At 42.3% G+C, this 24,262-nt stretch overlaps 1 protein-coding gene across 7 annotated transcripts; it reads right to left on the bottom strand.

Annotated features, from left to right (window-relative positions):
- Positions 1 to 426: 426 nt before the first annotated feature.
- LOC136475891 (calcium-transporting ATPase 5, plasma membrane-type-like) lies at positions 427 to 24,262 on the bottom strand. 7 transcript variants are annotated; one of them, XM_066473544.1, is made up of 34 exons: positions 23,824 to 24,262; positions 21,658 to 21,774; positions 21,511 to 21,568; positions 21,196 to 21,287; positions 20,978 to 21,109; positions 20,787 to 20,876; positions 20,509 to 20,578; positions 20,117 to 20,187; positions 19,950 to 20,033; positions 19,787 to 19,864; positions 19,628 to 19,699; positions 17,469 to 17,552; positions 17,267 to 17,349; positions 16,767 to 16,875; positions 16,639 to 16,694; positions 16,517 to 16,559; positions 16,361 to 16,444; positions 15,968 to 16,105; positions 14,989 to 15,051; positions 14,782 to 14,880; positions 14,160 to 14,270; positions 13,384 to 13,551; positions 13,229 to 13,288; positions 12,573 to 12,734; positions 11,516 to 11,632; positions 11,265 to 11,363; positions 11,037 to 11,174; positions 9,045 to 9,145; positions 6,048 to 6,093; positions 5,826 to 5,960; positions 2,151 to 2,258; positions 1,975 to 2,066; positions 1,178 to 1,260; positions 427 to 1,026 (listed from the first exon to the last, which is right to left on the bottom strand). In XM_066473544.1, exons 1-34 carry the CDS (start codon positions 23,995 to 23,997, stop codon positions 968 to 970), a joined length of 3,276 nt encoding a protein of 1,091 aa, XP_066329641.1. In that variant the 5' UTR covers positions 23,998 to 24,262; the 3' UTR covers positions 427 to 967. The 7 variants fall into 7 exon arrangements, with proteins under 7 accessions (XP_066329641.1, XP_066329640.1, XP_066329647.1 ...); XM_066473543.1 differs by having other exon boundaries at positions 15,935 to 16,105; XM_066473550.1 differs by lacking the exon at positions 5,826 to 5,960.

Raw genomic sequence — 24,262 nt, forward strand, 5'->3', positions numbered from 1 at the left:
AATCGAGAGGCAATTTGCACGCAATGCATGCCTCGCCTTGTTACTTTTGCAAAAGGTTACCTTTAAGTGATACCCTCTAGAAACTAGAAATTTTGCATACCATCGGCTGATTCGGAAAAAAAAAAACATGTGAGAATTTACAGAGAACCTGCAGCATACCAAGAGGATACAAAATAAGGAGTTGTCCACGACTATCAATGAAAACTAAGGACATGCATGGGAAATTAAAAACAAATCATACTTCCACTGGAGTTCTACACTAGTTAGCTATGTTTAATTTCCGGCGCCAAAGTGAAAACATAGCCTCTTGGGAATATGGATGGCCGTACCTTGTGCTTACTGCTAATCATAGTATCATGCAAAAAATTGTACCAAAAACTGCCAATAAAAATGGCTTAACAATCGCAATACATATGGCCAGTCAACTTTTTGAAATACAACTATTATGGCAAACCAAAGGCAACTCTAACAAAATCAGACAATTCATATTACAAATTTCAAATCCTTCGACCGCATCCCAGTTGCAATCAGGACTTTACACCCAACAGTGACCAGTTAGAGTGTTTGACAATGTTCTAGATTGCATCTAAAAGGAAAATGATATTAGGGAAAAAGAGCTACACTCCACTCCTGCCGACAAGAAAAACTGTTTATAGCGACTTTCCCAAAGGATTCTGAGACCGATTGCACAACTTGTGCAATGAACCACTGGATGTCCTGAACTTCGTTAGGCTACAGTAAACCTACTTTGTTTACAGTGACTTCAAATTCTAGATCACGAGTCAAATTCTAGATCACGAGTCAGCGAGGATGTACGGATTGCTGACTACAGCCATAGAATTCATAGCCAGGGAGCAAGGTAGCATGGTTAGAAGAAATCAGCACCCCAAATTAGCCAACACCATCTATGTGCACCAACACTATATTTCAGCATCTTATAATTTCGAAAAGTTGCCCAAGAACAGCTTCACACCCGCGATTCTGCTATTCTGTCATCCTGAGTCTGTTGTGCTGCACTCTCACCACCTGCACATTAAGAGGCCCGAAGGTTACATATTTATTAAGTATAAAATAATGGCTGTTCCAATAAATAAGCAACATAAGAAGCAAACTGCTGCTGATGCAGATGCAATACAGTCCCAATATCTAACAAAAAAGGAGTAGGTGAGATCCTTACTTTTAGGCCAACACCTTAAGATGAGATCCTTCAATTGAGTCCTCGGAACTGGAATGAATTTTCCAACAAAAGCCAAGGGCCAACTGCATGACCAGGCAATAGTTAATTACAAGCAAGCTACAGTCAATCCTCTTGGGCACCTATCAGAAATTAAATCTCATCTGTTTTAAATCATAGAAAATTATATGAAACTAAAATGCCAGAAGCCGCCAATGCCGAGTTAGATGACCGGAGGCTGTGGCTGTGGATCAGGACAGCAATGCCGTTGTGTGAAAAGAGGAAAGAGAAGGATGCAGTGGACTCCAGAGGAGGAAGGGAAGAGACCAGGGTGCTGAGGTTTGGCCCCAATCCTCCTTCCTGACACAAACTTTTTTTAAAACGAATCTGACACGAGGTTATAGCTACAAATTGTTCCCATCATAATAATACACAATAGGGACATCACCTGCCAACATAAGCAAAAACCACCAGCAACACTCGGTTCAAAATTAAAATGTAACTGGTGGTACAAGTTTAGGAATAGGATGTCTGATTTTTATATCTGGTGGTTGCCTTGTCGGATGGATGTTGCCCAAAAGTTCAGGAGGCTATTAGATCTCTCCATCAAATTATTTAAGAAAGCATAGCTTATCCTTACGAAAAAAACTTAAGGTTATTAAAGTGGAAAAAGTGAAGGGCGGGCCTGGTGACCGGAAGGTCCCGGGTTCGAGTCGCGGTCTCCTCGCATTGCACAGGCGAGGGTAAGGCTTGCCACTGACACGGTACGCCCTTTTATTAAAGTGGAAAAAGTATCTTACCTTAGAAAAGCAATAACTATGGAAACAAGCCAAAGCTTCCAGTTGAGTCTCACTGTTGATGTAAATTTCCCGAGGAACTCAATAATTATCACCTGACATAAAAAAGGCATGCCAGCAGGTGTTATGTCCTTAAAATCCTAAATTTATTGCTAAAACTATCTAAAACCCCTGCATACCTGCATCACAACAGTTATGCTCACTACTGCCAAGAAAAGGTGATTTCTTGAAACTCCAGCAAAGATGTTCAGTTCTTCTGGTTTACGAGAATTGACCTCATTAAACACCTATTGGGAAATGTGAAATCAAGGATTCGAGGTTCGTCAATTCCCAGAATGGTTTACGCATATACTAGTGGTTACTAACTATTAGGAAGTATATATGTGTATTAGGAAGCTTGTTCATTCCTTCCATGTACACTGATTGTATTCCATATATATCAAGCCTGATTGGCTATATAATAGAGGTCAACACCCCCCCCCCCCCTCATTAGGGGTGAGGTGTTTTTCCCATATCCTTTCTACATGGTATCAGCTAATTAGATCCTGAGCCTTCTCCTTTCTCCCTACGCCCTCTTCCCCTTCCTCCCTGCGCCTTCCCCTCCTCTTCTGGCCTGCTGTGCCATGGCCACCGCCCCCACAGCCCCTGCTGTTGGTCATGTGCCGCCTCCTGCAGCCAATGGTGGCACCTCTGTGCCGCCCACTACCACCGGCAGTTTCTCTGGTGTTCCTGCCGGCGCTACGCCCGGCAGCGATGGCTTCATCTCCCCTACCGTCCAACCATATGCCACTGTCAACGTCAAGTCCCATATTCCCGTGACGCTGACGATGAAGTCTACTGCCTACTCCAGATGGGCGTCCTACTTCAAGTCTTTGTGCGGCAAGTTCGGCCTCCGGTCGCACATCGATGGCACGATGCCACCTCGCCCCCAGGATCCTGCTTGGGATCAGGCGGACTGATGCGTCCGCTCCTGGTTCTTTGGCTCCGTCGATGACTCCGTCCTCGACCTCGCCATGACCAACGACAACTAGACCGCCCGAGACCTCTGGCTCGCCATTGAGGGCCTCTTCCTCGCCAACAGGCAGTCCCGGGCGATCTTCCTCAGCCATGATTTCCACTCCATGACGCAGGGCGACTCCACCATCGCCGAGTATTGCGGCCGCATGAAGACCCTCGCCGATGGCCTCCACGACGTCGGTCATCCCGTTCAGGACTCGCAGCTTGTCCTGAACCTCCTCCGCGGCCTCAACCCCCGCTTCACCACCACAGCCGACGACATCGCCAACTCCGCCACCGGCTTCCCGTCCTTCAACCAGGCGCGGGATATGCTGGCTCTGAAGGAACTTCGCCTCGCTAACGAGAAGGTCTCCAACTCCACCGCCCTACTTGCCGGCTATGCTTCGTCCTCCTCCGGCTGTCCAGGCGGGTGTCGCCCACCTGCTGGACCTGCTGGACCTGTTCTGCCCGGCGGCGGCAGCAAACAATTGCGGCAGCCGCAGCAGCAACGGCGGCCACACCAGCAAGAAGCGGTGGCAGCAAAAGAAGGGCGGCGGCAGCGGCTTCCAGGCCCCATCCGGCAATCCTCACCCCACCGGCCCGTGGTTCTGTTTCAGTCCTGGCGCCAACTCCTACAGCGCTCCAGGTTTCCAGCCGGACGGCAGTCAGGGCAGCAGGGGCTGGCGCGCTGGCGCCCCTAGTCTTCTAGGCCAACCCCCGCAGGCCTACGCTGCCTACGTCCCCACCCAGGCGCCCACCTGGGATCAAGCGGGACTCGTCGCTGCCTTGAACCAGATGGCGCTGCACAATGGTGGCTGGGTCGTTGACTCAGGAGCCTCCGGTCACATGTCGTCTATGGATGGTATTCTTCTTTCCCGCCTCCCTCCATCTCACTCCTCCATTACTGTAGGTAATGGACACACCCTTCCAGTCACGTGTCGTGGCAACTCTACCCTCAGCACCCCCACCTCCAGTTTTCAGCTTAACAACATCCTTGTTGTCCCTTCATTAATTCATAATCTGATTTCCGTTCGTCAGTTTACTAAAGATAATAACTGCACCATAGAGTTTGACGCTTTTGGTTTCTCTGTCAAGGATTTTCCGACCAGACGCGAGGTTCTTCGCTGCAATAGCACCGGCGATCTTTACACCATTCCTCCAGCCGCCAGCTCTGCAGCACCCCACGCCGGTCTCGCCATCTCATCCCGTTTGTGGTATCTCCGTCTCGGTCATCCCGGTCCTGCTGCCATCACTACACTTAGACAGCGAGCATCAATTTCTTGTAATAAAGACAGTCACACTCTGTCATTCATGTCAATTAGGGAAACATGTACGGTTACCTTTCTCTAATTCCAGCTCTCGCAGTTCCACTCCTTTTGAGTTAGTCCATTGTGATGTCTGGACTTCTCCAGTACCTAGTATTTCTGGTTACCGCTACTACCTTGTCATTTTGCATGATTTCTCCCATTTTTGCTGGACGACTCCTCTTGTTCACAAATCTGCAGTCACCAAACACATCACAGACTTCTGTGCATATGCCACTACACAGTTCAGTCTTCCCGTTCGCAGCATCCAAGCTGACAACGGAACCGAGTTTGTCAATAAGACTCACATCTTTTTTGACTTCTCGGGGCATCCACCTGCGCCTCTCCTGTCCCTACACCTCTCCTCAAAATGGGAAAGCTGAGCGTGTCCTCCGCACCCTTAATAATGTCACTCGCACCCTGCTGATTCATGCCTCCATGGCCGCCCCATACTGGGCCGAGGCACTCGCCACCGCCACCTATCTTCTGAACAGGCGCCCTTGTTCTATTGTTCAGAATAACATTCCCTACCAACTACTCTATTCCCAACCCCCCGAATACTCTCACTTGCGTGTATTCGGTTGTCTGTGCTATCCTAATCTCTCTGCCACGGCACGCCACAAGCTTGCTCCTCGATCTGCAGCATGTGTCTTCCTCGGTTACCCTTCATCCCACAAAGGGTACCGCTGCCTTGACCTATCCACCCGTCGCGTCATCATCTCTCGCATGTTGTCTTTGACGAGTCCGTTTTTCCTTTCTCCTCCCACCCTACTCACCCGTCACAGCTTGACTTCCTATTGTCGAGCCTCTCTACTGCTCCTACTCTTGCCTCGGTCGCTCCGTCCTCGGACGTTGCGCAGCCGCGGCCATCACCCGCTGTTTTGCAGGAACTTCCCGACGACGACCCCGCCATTCTGGTACGTGGTCCAGTAGTGTACCGCGCTCCGTCTGCAGGCGGGACGCCGCCCTCTTCCTCCACTGCAGGACCAGCCCGCTTGGACGTCGTCCCTGCTCCTGCAGTTGGGGGCTCCACCAGCCGCCCGGCGCCTACCAGACCGCTAGTGCCGCCCCTGCCTCATCACTACACCAGGCGGCTGCGGCATCTGCCTCGGCACCTCCTGCAGTGCCGGCCATGGTCTTGGCACCAGCAGCCCCGGCGCCCACACCTCTGCCGCTGCCAGCTGCGCCTGCGGCACCTCAGGCGCCCACAGTCCTGGCATCGTCGCCACCTCCTGCTCCTACACGGCCTGTCACTCGAACTGTGACTGGGGCCATTCCGCGGGTGTCCTACCAGGGCTTGACGGCTTCGCCATCATCGCCCTCTCCGCTTCCGGCAAACTATCGCAGTGCTCTGGCTGACACCAACTGGCGTGCTGCCATGGTCGACGAGTTCCAGGCTCTGATGGACAACGACACTTGGCGCCTCGTCCCACGGCCGCCTGGTGCCAATGTCGTGTCGGGCAAGTGGATCTTCCGGCATAATATTATATCCCTTGCTTCAAATGAAGAAAATCTAAGAATAAAAGAGAAATCCGTTGTCCAAACATTTGTTACCTGACACAAGACAAATGTGTTGAATATAAGTGTATTTTTCACTTTACTGGAGTGATCTAGTGTGTCATGAGTCAAATGCAAAAGATCCCGACCCCTAAAGTTGAGAGTCAGAAGAACAACAACTTGAAAGACAGCCTGTGGTTACATATAAACATCAATATTTATCAAAAGGTAGTCCAGTCACAGTTTAAAGTTAGGCAACATCTGGCAGGACATCAATACCTGAATAAACAAATTTCTCCACATGATATTAGTCACAAGAGGTTCTCTGCATCAAATGCACAAGAATGTTAGCCATTTAAGCATATACAACAAAAAATTATGAAAAAAATACAATGAATCCTTTAGTTTTAAATTAATCTGAAATGCAAATAATACAAAGAATATGCTATTTCTTGGGCGATTCCTTCACCAGGAAATTACATTTTCAATGCAGGCACAACATAACCTTAAGAAACATATGTGTCAAGCTAAATGGTGATGCTCAGTAAAAGGTTACACAGAACCTGATGAACCAGTAACAGGTAATAAAAAATAAAAATGACAAATAAGTACTAACAATAAACACATCATTAGAAAAACCCAACCAACCTAGGAGTAACTAGGTGGCATTGTAAATAAGAAAAAAATAGTCACCCAAATTTGAGCCAAAGATGACTTGTGTTCAGGTATATAATAGTCAAGGGTATTAGTGTAATCTTCTAGTCTAGGGTTTCCCTCTTGTGTCTCCCATACACTCTATATAGTCCCTATTGGGCCTCAATATTATCATCCAGTTGAGTCTCTCTTTATTTGTAACAGTGTACAAACACAACTAACATAAATAAACATAAAATAGCCACTACATTCTACTGTCTAGTCTCTACTTCATGAAAAAAAGGAAGCATTTGGTAAGGCAGCTGGCAGGACCTCCAAAACTGAACTTCGGCAACTAGCTTCTTTCACATCACATATAATACTCCCTCCAGTTAAAACTTTAAAATACTTTGGCGTTTTGGACAGAGAATCTTCGATATCTCTGAACACTATTTTCTACTGAAATATATGTGTAAACTTTAATAATTTTATGAGGTTATGGAAGTTTCACAAAATTGACTTGACTGAATATTATCCAAGACGTCTATGTTTGTGACCAGAGAGAATAATTAATTGTAATAATATGGAGTATTAATAATTTTTACAGCTTGGTACAAGCTTTCACGTGCCTGAACCTTGATTGCTTCTGCTGGGTTTCAACTCTAGCCTACCCCAACTTGTTTGGGACTTAAAGGCTTTGTTGTTGTTGTTGTTGTTGGTACAAGCTTTCACAGGTCAATGATTTTCTTTGTCTTATGAATCAATCAGCACCATTCTGGGTAACTTCACCTAATGTAGGACCAAATAAAGTAGGGACTAATCTTGACATGTGCAGACGCCTTACAAACTGAGTGAAGCAGGAGTATTTAACAACCTTTATTAGGAGAAGAAAGCTTTGCAACTAACCATTATATTAGGCAAAATTGCCTCAATAACACTATGCACTATCCATGAACAGGTTTGCTAGCATACCACCTCTACAAACCCAGGTTGGTATTCTAGCACTCCATACTACCAAGTTTTTATCTTTGCTAGCACTCCATGAAGCCGGTCGTCTTCCTCCCCTCCTCATTTGCCATGGCGGAGCCCTCCCTCCCTCACCCTCTCTCTTGTGGATGTGTACATGGTGTTGGGCCTCAACATGACTAACACAAACCATGGAGCCACAGGACGCATTGCTGCCCATGCCAACAAGCGGTAGACAGGTTTGCATGAGCTATTGAGCTCACCGCTAGGGGACCCCAAGAATGAAGATGCGCCTCAACGAACATGCCCTCCCTGATACTCTCCCTGGGCCTCAGTCTCTTTCAGCACATGAAGCCAGCATAAGCTTGGTATGAAGCCAGAGGCAATGAGTTTGGAGGACCCTACGATATTGTAAAGTAATATGCTACTCTCCCTCTGTACGCGCGGCAGGGGCAGGCGCCGAAAGGGCTCCCCTGCTGCTGCACTGTAGCCGCGGCATGGCAGGCGCCGAAAGGTTCTCCTGCCGCACTGGAGCCACAACAGGGGCAGGCGCCAAAGTCAGCCCTGCTGTCACATCTAGTTACTGTAGCAGCATGGCAGCCTGGCATGTCTGTGTACTAGGATCAGATGGGTAGTGTTGTATATATAGCTTCCCACTGCAACTCAGTAAAGTGAAAGAGTTCAGTTTTGCCATCTCCTCATTAGATCTCCGGCCAACGCTGGTGCTTGTGCTGTGCGTGTGCGCGCTCTGTTCTCCCTCCCTCTTCTACCTCCAGCCGTAGTGTGTGTGAGAGAACCCGGTGAGCGGTCGGCTCACCCGTGCGGGAGATCTCGGGGCCAACAGATATGTGTGGTGAACTGGTGAACAGAGGATAGGTAGATGGAAGGTTAAAGGCAGAGAGAGGTGGATAAGGAACTGGGAATAACTATGGAGATGGAGGAAATAACAGTGAGAGGCGCCACGTCCAAAACCTGATCCATTGGTATTCAATTCTGTGCATGATGCTATGATGGCGCAAAAACAAGGAAGTAATTAAGGAGTGCTAAAATAGCAAACTGGGTTTGAAGAATGGTATGCTAGAAAACCAGATTGTGGAGAGTGCTTTTGCAGCAATATTGTCACCATGTTATTGTAGGTTGATTATTGAAATTTTTGAAACATAAACGACAAACTGCTAACTGAATAAAAGATGATATTTGCAGAAGAATAAAGTGCAGATGCAGATTTTGTGTTAGATCTGTTTGTTTGGTTGCCTGCATTAGTTTACATCCAGGATTGTGCAGTGCAGCTTATCCATGTTTGGTTGACTGCAAAGGCCCTTATGCAGGTTTGCATAGTATTCATAATAAGCCCAATGCTGCATTAGCTAGTACGACAGAACTGGTCATATTAGCCAATGCATGCGCCTTGCACAAGCTGATGAGGTCCACAAAAATAGATTCTCACCTCCCCACCTATACTAGAACATTGAGGTGACCACATGCAACGCAACATGATGTAACCAACCGAAAGCAATCTTACTTTATGTTTGCAAGTGCAGAGGACAACCAAACACCAACATATATTGCATATATTTATGGTGGATTGGGTTATGCTGCATAAGGCCTAATGCAGGCTAAGCCTAGTGGAGGAAACCAATCACACCCATAATGATTCAAAAGGAAAAGACTTCTAACCTGCGTCCAACAGGTGGCCGCCTCATAAGTTGATCCGTTGGTGGTTCAGTAGCCAAAGCAAGAGCACCAAGTGTGTCCATGATGAGATTAACCCAGAGAAGCTGCATAAGAAACAAAAGGAAGCTAATATTTGTTGGTGTCCAACTTTAAAATAAAAGCTTAATACTTTAACTACACTTTGTTCATTAACAACTTGGTTTGGTCCATGGCAAGTTGGCAATATTATTTTCACATTGACATTTATTTTAAGCCATGGGCTTTATAATGCATTAGTGAGGAGTTCAATCTAACACACAAAGATGATCTACATTTTTTGGAGACATGAGGGGAGTGGAGTCTTTACTTCTAAATCCATTTACAGAGCCTATTTTTTTGGTTCAATAACCTTTGAGCCTTGGCAGCGGTTTTGATCCTCCGAGATGCAAGATATTTTTATGGACGACGATTAGAGATAAGTGCTGGACTGCAGACCGGTTATCCCAAAGACAACTCCCTATCCCGAGCAATGTATTATTTATGACCAAGACTTCAAGGAGACAGTGCAGCATGTCCTCACTAATTATATTTTTGCTAGGCAATTTCGGTATAATTTGCTAGCCCCTCTTGGGCTTGAGTGCACTGTACCTAGAAGGAATGAGAAGAGCTTCACTGATTGGTGGAGACAAGCAAACAAAAAAGTTGTGAATACCCAAAGAAAAGGTTTTAACAGTATGGTGATCCTGGGAGCATGGACCTTGTGGCTTCAAAGGAATAGAGGTTTTGACGTTGTGATTCCTTCCCTAGCAAGGGCACAGCATTCCTTCAAAGAGGAAGTGAGTCCATGGTGCTTTGCTGGTGCTCGAAAACTTCAGGATCTATTTTTTTTTTTTTTTTTTTGTCGTGGAGAGATGCTAGAGTGTCTAGAAAGGCCAGTTCCTTGCAACCTTCTCTTGTATCATAGGTGAGGCATAGAGGTTGCATTGTATGGGATTTCTATCCCCTTTCTTTCTCTCTATATAATATCAATATACACAACTCTACTGTGTGTTCGAGGGGAAAAAAACACATTACTCAAAAAGAAAAGATGTTATTCCTAATAGTTACTACATCACATTTGTGCATATATCTTTAATAGCTTAGCTTTGGATTACATGTCTGCAACTAATTCCTATTTACACATAAAGCACTTGATTCACCTAGTAAAAGAATAATAAAATAATAGCAGGATTTGGTTCAGGTTAGTAGCACAAAATGGAGAGCAACAAGACAAGACCAAGTGTATAATGCTAACAACCACATATTGCAGCATGCAACATTGTAGCCATTTATAATAATTCAGGAAACTGCAAGATGGGCAGTGTCTTCGCTCGACAAGTTTGGACCCTGATTTTGCAACAGTTAGGGCTGCTGCAGTTGGCACCACAACCTACTGTGACTCGTTTCTCGGGGTGGTGGAAGAGATCAATTGCAGCTGTCCCCAAAGAAGCGCATAAAGGCCTCAACTCCTTGATAATTTTGGTGGCATGGGAGATCTGGAAGCATCGCAACTCTTGTGTCTTTGACAACAAGAGGCCAAGCGTTCAGGAGGTCATTAGGGCTGTTAGCTCAGAGGGAGGTCTCTGGTGCTCGGCTAGTCGGCTGGAGCCTCTAAACTCCAGGAGCCTGTTCTCAGGTCACAGCCTGCTCGAGCTTAAAGCTCGGAGGCATTTGGTCGTTTCTGCTGTTATTGTGGCGAGTCTGTAATTTAGTGTCCAGGTGGTGGGGTGTGTGAGTTGGGTCTCTTAGACCTGTGTAACATTTTCCTACCTTAATGAAATGATGCACAGTTCTCCTGCACTGTTCGAGAAAAGAAAAAAAAAGAAAACGGGGTGCGGCAAGAGTAAGTTATCTCTTGGTATTCAGAAATCGGTTGCAGTTAAAAACTTAAAATATCAATATAACCACACTAAATATCTTATTTAGTATAGCTATAGCAGTTTGTTTAAAAAACATACTACAGATGTTTATACAAACCTGAACAGCATTTAGAGGAACATTTCCTGAGGAAACAGCAGCAACAATATTGATGACAAGAGCTGCAACATTTACGGTAAGCTGGAACTGAATAAACTTTTGGATATTTGCATAAACAGAGCGACCCCAGCGAACCACCTATAATATAAAACAAATGAAGAACATATAAGAAAACGCTGTATTAGGTGCATATTATCAAGATCGTTAGATTCTAAAAATATACCAAACCTTCACAACAGAAGAAAAATTGTCATCCAGAATAATTATGTCTGAGCTCTCTTTAGCTACTTCTGTTCCTTGGATGCCCATAGAAAGACCAATGTCTGCCTGATAAATGGGAGTAATGATAAGATTGAGAAGAAGAAGAAAGAAACCTCAATATGTTAGTAGTACCGCATTACCAAATAGTGCATCATATAATCACATGCATGGCAAATTCTTGTATTCATTTATAATATGAACTCCCGAATTGAATGTACCTCATGCAATGCAGGAGCATCATTTGTTCCATCACCAGTAACGGCTACAACATGGCCTATTTTCTTAAGAGCTTTTACTAGGAGAAGTTTGTCGTTAGGAGAAGATCGTGCCATCACCTGCAATGTATTGTTGATAGATCTTAGTCCCAGTAGAACAGTCAATAGCAAGAGCACATAATGAACAATATAAAGTGTAATCCAAGGACTAAACACAGAACACCTGTCCATTTACATGATGAAATAAAGAGTCAAAAACTGCCTCGACAAAACCAGCTAGCAAGCTAAATGAAACTGAAAAAGGTGAACATTTTGTATCTAGGTTTGTGGAACACAGATTCAGTTGTTTCAAATTTTCATATTTTTATCTAGCAATTACAATAGTGCATGAGATATCTATATCTCTTATAAAGATAAACCCCACTAGCAATTTATCTTGCCATGCAAAGTGTCCACATCAGCATCCACTAGAACATCCCACTAGCACATTCAACTATCTCGCCATGCAAAGTGTCCACATCAGCATCCAATAACACATCCAACTAACACATGCCATTATGTCTTCATTCGAGCTATTCACATTAGCAAACCACATTATTTACTAACATATATTTAGTTGTCCACATCAGAATGCTAAAAATCATCCACAAACATGTATTATGACATTTATTCAATCATATTAGTAAATATAAGTAGTATAATTTCACCAGCTATTCCCGCAGCAACACGCGGGGCGTTCTTCTAGTTGTAACATAATGACAGAACATAGGATATCAGAAGTTAAGAAAAGGGAAATTAGCAGTCATACTAGAGGAACAGTAGCAATCACAAGAACCAAGCTTAGCAATGACACAAACACCACACACTAAATCAACCCAAACTAAATTATGTTGCATAGTACTACCTCCGTGGCTCCGTCCCAAATTATAGGTCGTTTTGACTTTTATAGGTACATAACTCTTGTTATGCACCTAGATATACGCTATGTCTACTAGAAAAGCCATAAGGACCTATAATTTGGAACGGAGGGACTTTCAAACACAAATGAGTTAAGACTTACAGAAATCTTGTCGGCAACATTCTCCCTTTCAGTATCATCATAAGCACGGAAAACTCTTCCCTCTATTATAGCTTGTGCAGATGCCTCTGAGTCATCGAGTATTCCACACTCAAGTGCTATTGCTTTAGCTGTCTTCAGATTATCTCCAGTTACCATTCGTACCTATTTATTTAGAAGGAATTTAGAAACCACAGAAGCCAGGCAAGATTCGTGATGACTTCACACTCCAGTAATGCAGACAAAATTTTAGGAAAAGTTAACATGGCCAACATTCATGTGCTTTCACAACCACTAAATACAAATAAACAGCTTTTGTATCTAGAGATAATAGAAAAATACCCATGGTAGGAGATCCACTTTACCAAGTACCCATGTTAGAAGATTCATTCACTTTACCATTTTGAATTGCATCTCAAAACAGAAAAATAAAATTATCAAACATCATACTGAGCTAACCAGTAAAAGAATACAAATTCATGAAAAAAACCTTATGAAATCTGGTTTTCTAACATGGGTATTATATGATGAATAATATTTAATAATGAAATACTATGCAAGAAACCTCAGCACACTTATTTATGAGACAGATATGACTTGTATTATTTCGAACAATCCTCAAACGTTTGCTTAGGCATGAACGCAACACAAATGCACACCTTAACACCAGCCTTTTTGCACAGTTCAACAGCGTCTCTTACTTCAGGGCGACAAGGATCCTGCAAATAAACAGGGGAAACTCAGCAACAAGCAAGGGCTACAAGAGCTAGAACAAGCAACATAATTCAACACTTGCAAGTTCATGAGCATATACCTTCATCCCTATGATTCCAATAAGAGTCAATTCATTATCTGGCAATTGCCAGTTGATTCTTTGCTCCTCACTTGGAACATCCTTAAGATCAAGATTTCGATAAGCAAAAGCAATACATCGAAGACTTTGCTCAGCCATATCTTCTATAAGTTTCTTGAGTTGATTAGCCTGAAAGATCGATGTGGAAATGAGAAGTGTCAAAATACATCTTCTATTCTCAAATCTGCAATTATAGGGTTATAGCTTTCCAGGGTCGTTCCCAAGATGATTTTTTTACCATGTTTTCCTTACATGTCCCGCAAAAATACTTATCACGTTTGAGATTGCAGCCTTTGATGCATATATTTGACCAATAGTTTCTACTAGAATATATTCTTAAAATCCTTCAAATTTATAAGATTTTGCATATATTTTTCAATAAAATTCTACACATAATATAATTTGCATCTTGCATGTCTTCAAACTAAACAATTTCTAGGTTATTGATGTTTGTAGTTTTTTAAGGTTTAACTAAATATTGTCCTACGACATGTTTGACAGGGGATTAGTTTGTTTAAGGTTCGACTAAAATCTTGTCCCAAACGACATATTTTTATGACTTGGAACAGGAATAGCTTAAAGACCATCCCAAGAACTATTAACATGATGAAGGCTCTGCGTGAAGCTATAGTCTTCTATATGTGTGCCTTGGTTCTTCTTGTACAGGATCCTAGAATGAAATCTATTTAGGAATGGAGGGGGCAAGTGGGTAAGCCTGAAGGGACCAGTGTTTCTACCTTATCAGGTGTCATTTCATGTGGTGAGCCATCCACATCGAGCCAACTTGTGCACAAGGAAAGAACAATTTCAGCAGCTCCTTTCCAGTGTACATGAACATCCGAATCTCTCTGAAAATGGCACATGAACAAGATTACTGCTCCCTTCACTGGAATTAAGTGCCTCCGGAATGCTTTGGGTCAACAGATTTCAAATTTGAACAACAGTACATTTGGGTACTAGATCTTCAATATGAAAACGATGAGTACATTTGTCTCAAGAATACTTCAACAGTGCCATATTATTAAGCACGGATAAATGACAAAGGATGGTTGAGAAGAGACGAGCAATCTCAATATATAAGATGCAACAATTTATCCTAAAGTAATATTTGGAACTCAATCAACATACAGAAACAGAGCTAGAAAAAAAGAGTAAATTTCAGAATATGTTATCGTTTTAAGTTATATGTATTATGTAGCCTTGTATTTAACAAAGTCTCAAAATAATTCATCCACAAAGAAAGCTGGCATCAATCATTTCAACAAATAGGACACCAAAAAGCAGGAATAATGTAATAGTAAAACAGAGCTCAAACAAACAATAAAGACAAAGTGAAAAAGAAAATGCAGATGGAATTACCGCAACCACTGCAACCCCAGCGCGCTTTTTTTCAGAGTTGAAGGGAGAGACATGAATTATAGAAGATCGTGATCTCTCCTCCGCAAATTTCATACGAAGCTATGAGGTACCAGCAGGGTAAGGAAAAAATGTAGTTATCAGAAATGAAATTAAATTTTAACAATGTCACCAGAAATAGAAGTAATTTTTAATAGCTAATAAACTTACATCAAGACCCCAAGATAGGATAGCCTTTTCTGTTGGTGAACCAGTTACCTCGACGCTACCATCCTGATAAGCCACAATTTAGGACATTATAGGGGGATACAAATACGCAAATATGATATTTTATATCAGAAGAATAGACCATTCTAAGTAGCATCAATGATAACAGAAGCAGTAAAGATATTGACATACACAGAGACCAAGTAGCTAAGAATTTAGATATGCCAAACGTATAAGACAAAATCACAAAATACATCCAGAATAACCGTTTTATCAGTTTCAACAGTAACCAAACTGAAAAATTTAAAAACTTAAGCTCCAACACCCACCAAGGATGGTCCCCTCAAGTCGCCAGGCATCTTTGTTGATTAGAGATTTTGATTAAACCAATTTGGTGGGCAAAGCCTTTTGCTGTATCACCAGTCATTTCCTTAAAATGGATACAAGGATCTCTCTTTTACAGACATGAACTGACTCCTAAGTCCTACGTAGCCTATCTCCACTTTACTAAGCCACATATCTCTTACTTCCCAAATAAATAGTTTTTTTTTTTTTACAAACACGCAGGAGAGCTGCATATCATTATATTAAGAAGAAAAAGGTTTGTAACCCATACACCAAACAACCAGACACACCAACGAAAAAACTACATGCTCGCCTGTAAAATTAAAACTTTCCCAAATAAATAGATAGAAACCCAATTAACTGGCCATTGATCTAGGAACTATTCATTTAGATTTTTTTTTTCTCGAACACGCAGGAGAAAAACTAAATGAGGACAAAGAAATCCATCCCCCTACACCCCCAGACACACCCATTGAAAAAAAAAAGTTTGTGTGCAGTGTTCGTGCGACAGTGCCACAAAATCAACAGCCCAAGTTAAAAGCTGAATACAAAGTAGCTGCAACTGTCTTACAAAATTATTTCATAAAGAACTATCTAAGTTCACCTTTGTAGTTGTGTGATGAGAACACAACATTACCTGTGCCTCAAACACACTGCCTGAGGTATTCTGTGCAATTCCTTCAAGTAGAAGTGAGACTACAGTAGGTGACAGTTTATCAACATTACCAGCAGGTTGCAGCTTTACTTCACCGACAATCGATTGCACAACAGTCATCTTGAACAACAAAAATTTCCAGGGTCAAATAATCACAAAACCAGAGGCAATTTACTACTCCCTCCGTTCGAAATTATAAGACGTTTTGGCTTTTCTAGATACATTGTTTATGCTATGCATTTAGACATACACTGTCTAGATACATAGTAAAAGACATGTATCTAGAAAAGCCAAAACATCTTATAATTTAAAACAGAGAGAGTACATAGTATCACGAATAAGTACAAGGCCCATTTCAAAACAAAAACAACTAACCTGGCTCAATGTTAATGTACCAGTCTTGTCACTACAAATAGTTGTAGCTGAACCCATTGTTTCACAGGCAGAAAGCCTCCGCACCTGAATTGACATGCTTAGCAACATGTGATAACTGGAAGAATACATCATAAACTAATCTGGAGAAATATGTACCAGTGCTTTGTCGGCCATCATTTTTCGCATGGAATAAGCCAGACTGATGAAATGGGAAAAGGACATTGAGAAATTAAAATAAAATGCAATATTAAAGAAAACGCCAGAATATATCAGCTCACGTTAGTGTGACAGCCAGCGGTAAGCCCTCAGGTACAGCGACAACAACAATAGTTACCTAGATGATTCAGCAGTATAAGATTTAATAAAAAAATAAATCTACAATGTACTAAAAACAGCCACTACATACCGCAACAGTTAGTATCTTTATTGAACCAAATATTGCAGATTTCACACTCGTGTGCCTCTTAACAAACTGAACAGAGCCATCTGAATTTGTAGTATGTCCTGTAAAATATCTGGAAGCAAAGAGAAAAAAAAAATCTAATTTGACATATATACAGCGGATTTACAGCAGAAAAAAAAAGATCTGCAGTATGTTGTCATTTTGAGCCCTATAGGATAAAACTATGGGGGGAACACGAAAAGGGAAATAATAAGTCTGATGCTGTTTGTCTCACTCTCACATATAGATCAGTTCATAATGAGTCATAGGTCATTTTTAATAGATAAGGAACATTATATTGTCAGTGGTGTCTGCAATATGCTTTGTAGTGCTTTAGCAGTTCCAGAATACTAAAAGGACAAAAAAATAGCGTTGTGAATCAGCGTGACAGCCTGCCCTTCAACTGTAGGGTTACCTGAGCTATTCGAATTTTAATCGTCAAGACTTACAGATATTGTTATTACCTTGCAAAGAGGACTACGAGGACCATAGCAGCAGCAGAAAGCCCTACGATACCTATGAATGTTGCTACTCCATTCAACCGCACCTTAAAGAGAAAAGATAAACCCATGAAGTACACCACAAAATGTAAGCAAGGCTTCAGAGTATCAAAGCACAATGCACAATTCCTGATCAAATCATCAGTGAAAGATAAAAGGGTGAAACCTGCAGAGGAGTTTCTTCATTGTTGTCTTCTGAAATACTGGCCATTAATAAACCCCATTCGGTGTTAAGGCCAACTGCTGTTACCTGCAAAGAACTGGAAACGTTCATATACACAAAACATCCATGCCTCATCGCAAAGCCTGTTAATAAGGACATTTCTTAAGGGTGTCAGGAACTAACTCGCACTATTAATTACTCTAGCTGAAAGTGTAATCCTTTGTACAATCTACAGCAATAATTAAAACTCCATATACACACCAATGAACAACAGATATGGAATGGGTGTATTTTGCTAGGTTTAGTTTTACATCGGAAGTTGATGGTGGGGGATCACAACATATAAGTCAGGATTAGGATCGTAATCCGATATTGACATATGTATACAGGCGAGGGAACTTGCTCCCCGAGTCAGAAGTCTCTATACTTTATATATACTGCCTGAGAGGCTCAATACGATCTATCCCACACATAATACCCAATCTACGACACTTTCAGGGGGCAACCCTCACCTATCAAATCTAGTATTTTGGGCAGAGTTAAGCCTAAGGCTTTGTCTGGTTGTGGACTCCAATGGGCCTGGGACTGGAAGGGCGTCTAAAACAATGAAACCAGTGTTTTAACCTTTAAGCATGAGCACCCTACTATGGATTTCATTGGCGATTATGCACCATGAATCCAATGGAAGGCTATTTTGTCCACACCAGCAATGAGGTCTAGCGGTCTATTAGGGCCTAATCAGTTAGAGTTGGACTGCATGAGTAAGCAAAAAGTAGGTCATTAAATCATCGGCAATTTGGCAAATGTTATTGCAGGGTGCAAGAAAGGCGCTAGGAGAAATACCGAAGGAGGACTAAATGCAGATGGCCAAGCAGGGGAAGCAGAGCTAAAGTGATGAATCAGCAAGGGAGCTGCTGCTGAGTCATACAGCAAGTTCAGGTAGGAATTGGCATGCTAGAGGAAGGGAAATGGGATACCCAGGGGAGGGGGGGGGGGGGGGGGGGGGGGGGGGGTGTAAATAAATGGGATACCCAGTGAGTGTCACCAAGAACGTGGTACAGGTACAATGCCACATTCATCATCCGGGGAACAAGGGAACAATTTCGTCTTAGCCTTGGCAAAACCTATCTTAAATAGCGTTCCATGTTCCTCAATAGCTGCTGTTTTTGAACTCGTCCGAATGTCCAGGTTCCTCAAATGGTAGAGGAATGACATTTGTGGTGTTTGGCCGGTGCTTCTGCTCCTCAGGAGCTTATCCTGACAAAGCAGGTCATGATCAGGCTTTTATTTTTGCAGTGGCGCAAATTTCTTTTTAGCTATGGATTAGTGTAAGTAGGGTGTGTTGGGAAGGTTTGTTCTAGCCCTCACATTTGTAAGATTTCCTTTCTTAATAAAATGACAAGCAGCTCTCCTACGTTGTTCAAGAAAAAAAAAAGTTCCTCGACCCAATCGACCTAGGAACTTGGTGACTACAGTTTTTTTTTTTTTTTGAAAATGGAAGAGAACTTCCCGCCTCTGCGTGTCCGCACACAGCGATTACAATATTACATAGTTGGTATTGTTGATGTATCAGGGGAACAAGAGATGCAGAAATCATGTATGACCGAGTCTATTGTCAAATTTCCAGGTGACTACAGACATAGGATACCCCTTTGACAGAGGCCGGCCTTCTTTCTCTTCTTGGAAAAACCTCTTCTGTGAAGAGGCCAAACTTCAGGCTTTTAGAATGAGAGATGATAAACGTGTAGCTTTTCTCCTCTGTTTAGATCTCCTCTCTTAGGCCTCCCTGGATTTTGGCCTGCGGTTCCCTTCACGCCATGGCTACCTAAGCCCTCCGGCTGGTTGGTTTGTTGTTATTTCTCTATCTTTTGTACAGGTTCCTGATTTATTTAATAAAATCCTACAGTGGGGGCTTTCCCTGCTGTATTTCCCGTTCAAAAAAAAAAGGGATACCCCTTTGTAATTGTAAGTTGTTAAGGTATAATAGTCAAGAGTGTTAGTCCTTAACACAAGTGAGCCACTGGAAACATTCTCGGGAGTGGGGAAACATACACTTAAACAATACAAATTGAGCCTAGCCTCTTTTCCTTCAAGAACATGTAGTTTTCAGAACAAAATAGAAAAATAAGCAAGGAGTAAGGAGGCAAAATACAATCACTCACCAACATGGTACCAAAACCATCAGCAACTTTGCATCCAGCCATTAAAAAGGGTGACTTCTGATCCTTCATAACCTAACAGAAGAAAGCATTGTTTAGTGTGTCTGCTAACCATTGGGAAACTGATTCTAGGTAGAGTGTAAACTGTAAAATGTGGCCTACAATCTTGCTTTCCCCAGTCATACTGGACTCATCAATGGCAAGAGAATGACCGCTGATTACAACACCATCAGCTGGGACCTAAAAATGCCATTTCGATACGATTATAATGTCAGGAACACAAACATTTGCCATAAATCAAAGCAAAACATATTTGCTTCCTTACCTGATCACCGATTTTTAAAGCTACAATATCACCAACTACAATATCAAATATTGATACTTGAATCCATCTACCACCCCTAATAACCTGAACAACACAGAATGATGAAACTAAATTAGAGTGCTACAATCTATTGACCCAAACTTGTATGGTAGTTTCCTTTCACAAACCTCCACTTGTATGTTTTGCTTCTCCTCATTGAGGTGTTGGAACTGCAGTGACTGCTTGTAGTCACTAACAGCTACCACAATAAGAGAAGAAAATAGTTAGGGGTGGAACTTTTATTCTCAATAGAAAATCGTTTAGCAAAGGCGAAAAACAGGCACTAAAAAAACTATACAGCAACCTGGAAGCATATTAGTAAGGATTCAATCCTGCACACTACAAACATATTACTGAAAGTAAGGATAATAACGAATCTGGATTCTACCTCCCAAAATTACTGCGTTTACTCAGAAAATTCAAGAATAAGTGAACCCATGATTTGCATCATCCTATTGTATTATGTTGCTTAGAGCATTAATGAATATAGAGATTAGAGGGTAAAAAACAAGCATCATACCAGTAACGACTATCACAAGAAAAACCGCAAATGCAATACTAGTGCCATCATACCAGCCTTCTTTGATACCCTGGTGAAACCCTTGGAGTTAGAACTAACAAACAAAACATATGTTTAAAAGCATAACTGTATAGGTAAAGTGCTCAACAAAAACATTGTTTCTGAAAGCTTATATAACAGACTTCAAATCATAAGCAGATAAGCATCAATAGCAAATGATCGACAAACGATAGCATAAAAGGAACAGGAAAAACATATGATAGACTAAAGGAATTGACCTCAGTTGCAATGCCCAGTACTAGAGAAATTACTGCAGCTATGATAAGGATAACTAGCGTCACGTCCTGGCAGGCCTCCCAAAGAAAAACCTGTAGAAACAGAACCGCCCCCACCAAAAGAAAAAAATGTTAACTGTTAAAGCAATAGCTTTAATAGAGTAATCACAGTTAAATCGGGTAAGGAAGCTTGCCCAAAAGCTCCTTCCTTTCTTGCGAGGATATCTGTTAGGCCCAAAAGCATTTGCCCTGCATGACAAATCTGCCTCATCGCCATGAATTCCCTTCTCTAGGTTGGTTTTCAGTAAATTTGCGAGCCCTTTGACCTAATTTTCAAAGAAGACAGGCATGCCTTAATTGGCTGTCCATAAGTTGGAGACTCAAATTTACTTTCAAAGATAATGATACATGCCCCTCCATATTCTTGCAGAGCAGAATAATTATGATCCCTAGTCATCACTGTCAGCTGCTCCTCTCCAATTCCAAACCCCCGCGGGAGAATTTCTGCATAAAAAGAACAATAATGAAGTATTACAAAAGTAGTATTGCCATTTTTGCACAACTATAGATAAATATGCCGTTAGGTCCTCAACTTAGTAGCAACCAATCCTTGACAAAGATGTTGATCATGGGGACAAATGTCACCGATAATTACAACTAAGATATTGACACTTGTACTCTCCGTGAAACCTAAAACTAAAAGGCATCTATTATCCCAAACAGTTACCTGGTAATTCTGTGTCATGATTCTGCTTTTCCCCAGCCTCTTTGAATAGTAAAGCGGCCTGATTGCATTCGAACTCAAATCCATCAAACGAAAAAGGTGCAGCATTGTATAAAAATGCATTAAAGGAACATAAGATAAAATGAATACCCGTATGACTTGGGCATGGGCCCTTATCTTCCTCCTTATTTGTTCCTTCTCCTCCTCCTTTTTTAGGTCAAGCGTGTATCTGAATCGTCGAGAAGCATTGAGGACAAGTGCAGCTTGCTGCCAAAGGAAAAAAAAACACAATAAGAAAGTGTAAAAATTAGTGAACAGATAAAAACAGTTAAGACTGCATGTGCAGCAGCAATAGTTGAAGTAATTATTGGAAATTTCAGAACAAGCATGTCTGAAGCACAGGAAACCATGCATGAACTAGTTAAGGTTTTTGTTTCCCTCAATTGTTGTTTGTTAAAAATAAGAAGGTACACCCTCTTCTCTTAAAAACAAGGGTGTTTCAATGTGTTCTTTGTTATTAGAATCTGGGCGGTCCAGCTATTTCACAATCAATCTAAATTGGCCATATGCCCAAAGCAAATGATATCGCTATAACATAGTTTTGTAATATTATAATTTTACCAACTGTCACTAACATATACTCCCTCCATCCCAAATTATAAGTCATTCCAAGAATCTTAGAGAGTCAAAGCATCTCAAGTTTGACCAAATTTATATGATAAGATAATAACATTTATGATACCATTTAAGTATCATTAGGTTCTTCATTAATTATATTTTTATAGTATATCTACTTAATGTCATAAATCTTTGTAATTCTTTCTATAATTTTGGTAAAACTTGAGATGCTTTGACTCTCCAAGATTCTTGGAATGACTTATAATTTGGGATGGAGGGAGTAGTCATTACAGTAGCTGTCAATGTCATATCTTGGAGAGCGTGAAAGTCATTAACATCAAACAAAAGGAATGGAGAGTGATTTACTGTTTGTCAGCCACAGTACCACATTCACATTGGTTGAACTATGCGGCAACATGGTGGATTTGAAGCACTAGAATTCAGGCCAAGGACATTACAGCAATTTTCTTCATGGATGAACACCATAAATACCATATGCTTCATCCACAGAGAAAGCTCCATTTCTTCAGAAAGAATGTTAATGTCAATTTGGCAAGCCCTGTTGTATGGGTGGACTTCTATAGAGCTCACAAAGCATAAAAGATTTTAACAAATGAAATCAACTAGCCAACCCTGGAGTTATTTCAGCTCTTCAAGGCAATTCAATCATTTGTTTTAGAAACTAGTACGGTGAATTGCATTTTTCTTTCAATGGAGGACGTATTAGAGATGGTGAATGGTCATAGGTGGATTTTGTTGTGTAAACTGTCAACTCCTACAGTTTCTTATTGTATTCAATCTAAAGATATGTGAGATAGTTTTGTTGTGTCATCTCCTATGGTTGCTCTGCCCCAGATTGTATCCATTCTAAAACTTTCAATTTTTATCTGAGTGAAATGCACTGGGGTCCTTAAACTTTTCTAGATTCCCACTTAGATCCATAAACTCTTTATGTATCAAAAAGAAAATTAAGGACCCAGAGCCTGAGTCTATGGACCTAGATGAGAATTTGGGAAAAGTTAAGGACCGTGGTGCATTTTACTCTTTATCTTAGTATTAACCAGAAGCAATGCTGTATTTACTTCAGGTATCAAGTCCACCCAATAGACTAATCCAATATACAAATAAAAAGGGTGTCACCAAATTATGACTTAATAATCCTTGCTATTAGTTCACAACACATGCACTTGGACCAAAGGGCTAAGGAGGCATTGGGATGCTATGAGGGCTGTGAATTTAAAGTATCTCATTAGGAAACAAAAGCAACAGTGTGGCATCCGGCAATACCCAAAGAAAGCCAAATTTTAGACTTACCAGTGCTAGTTCATCTCACTAAATTTTCTTTTGGGTAATCACAAAATAAGATTTGGGTTGGGTGATGAAGTGAATTGGAATGAGCAGTCAAGGTTTACAACATTCAGTGGTACTAACAATAATGTCCTAAACTAAATACCTCAATGTATGCTTCGCTAAATCAGACATCAACACATACATTAATAATTCTAATAAAAGCCAAAATTCCGCATCAGACCAACACTTATATTTAGTAATGCGGACAAAACTAAACCACATTACCAAGAATTACACAAAGCGGCTACAACTACAACAAAGCAGGCACTCAAGTCGGCGTATCAGAAGGCAGAGGGCACAGCACAGCAAATTCAAAATAGTGGCCGGGAATGGGGGTGAGGTACTCACCCTCCAGCGCCGGAGCCGCTCGACGGGGGCGCGCTTGGCGGGGATGTCGAACGGGTCAGCGTCGGGACCACGCACGTCGATGCCGAGCACGTCGGCGCAGTCGTCGTCGTCGATCTCGTCGCGGCGGCGCTGGTACCGCCCGGGCGACGCCTCGGGCGCCTGCCCCCCGGCCATCGCCGCGCCGCTTGCTCAGGAGAGATGACACCGCACCCCCTCCCCGATCTGCAGCCACAATCCGCACAAGCACATCAGTCAGCGAACCTCGAATTCCGAGAACCCCACTAACGAGCGGGAGCGCCCGCGCGCGGGGGCGCGCACAGTGACAGCTACAGCGCTCCGGCGACGCAGCGGGTCGCGTGGCGGGAAGGCGAGGGGACGGGAGGGGGAGGTGGGGTCAGTGGCGGATCATGGGGGCTGGGAGGGGGAGGTTGAGTCCAAT

Source organism: Miscanthus floridulus, chromosome 8 (genome assembly GCF_019320115.1).
Source record: "Miscanthus floridulus cultivar M001 chromosome 8, ASM1932011v1, whole genome shotgun sequence".
Classification (NCBI taxonomy): domain Eukaryota; kingdom Viridiplantae; phylum Streptophyta; class Magnoliopsida; order Poales; family Poaceae; genus Miscanthus; species Miscanthus floridulus.

Bases quoted from the DNA above. Each gene is read 5' to 3' on its own strand.
- LOC136475891 (XM_066473543.1), bottom strand. From the start codon at position 23,997: ATGGCCGGGGGGCAGGCGCCCGAGGCGTCGCCCGGGCGGTACCAGCGC. The intron at 17,350-17,468 runs GTTTCACCCTTT...TTTCTCTTTAAG, and splicing joins ATGAAGAAACTCCTCTGCAG to GTGCGGTTGAATGGAGTAGC. The intron at 16,445-16,516 runs GTACATATTTCT...ATGTCAATTCAG, and splicing joins TGATGGCCGACAAAGCACTG to GTGCGGAGGCTTTCTGCCTG.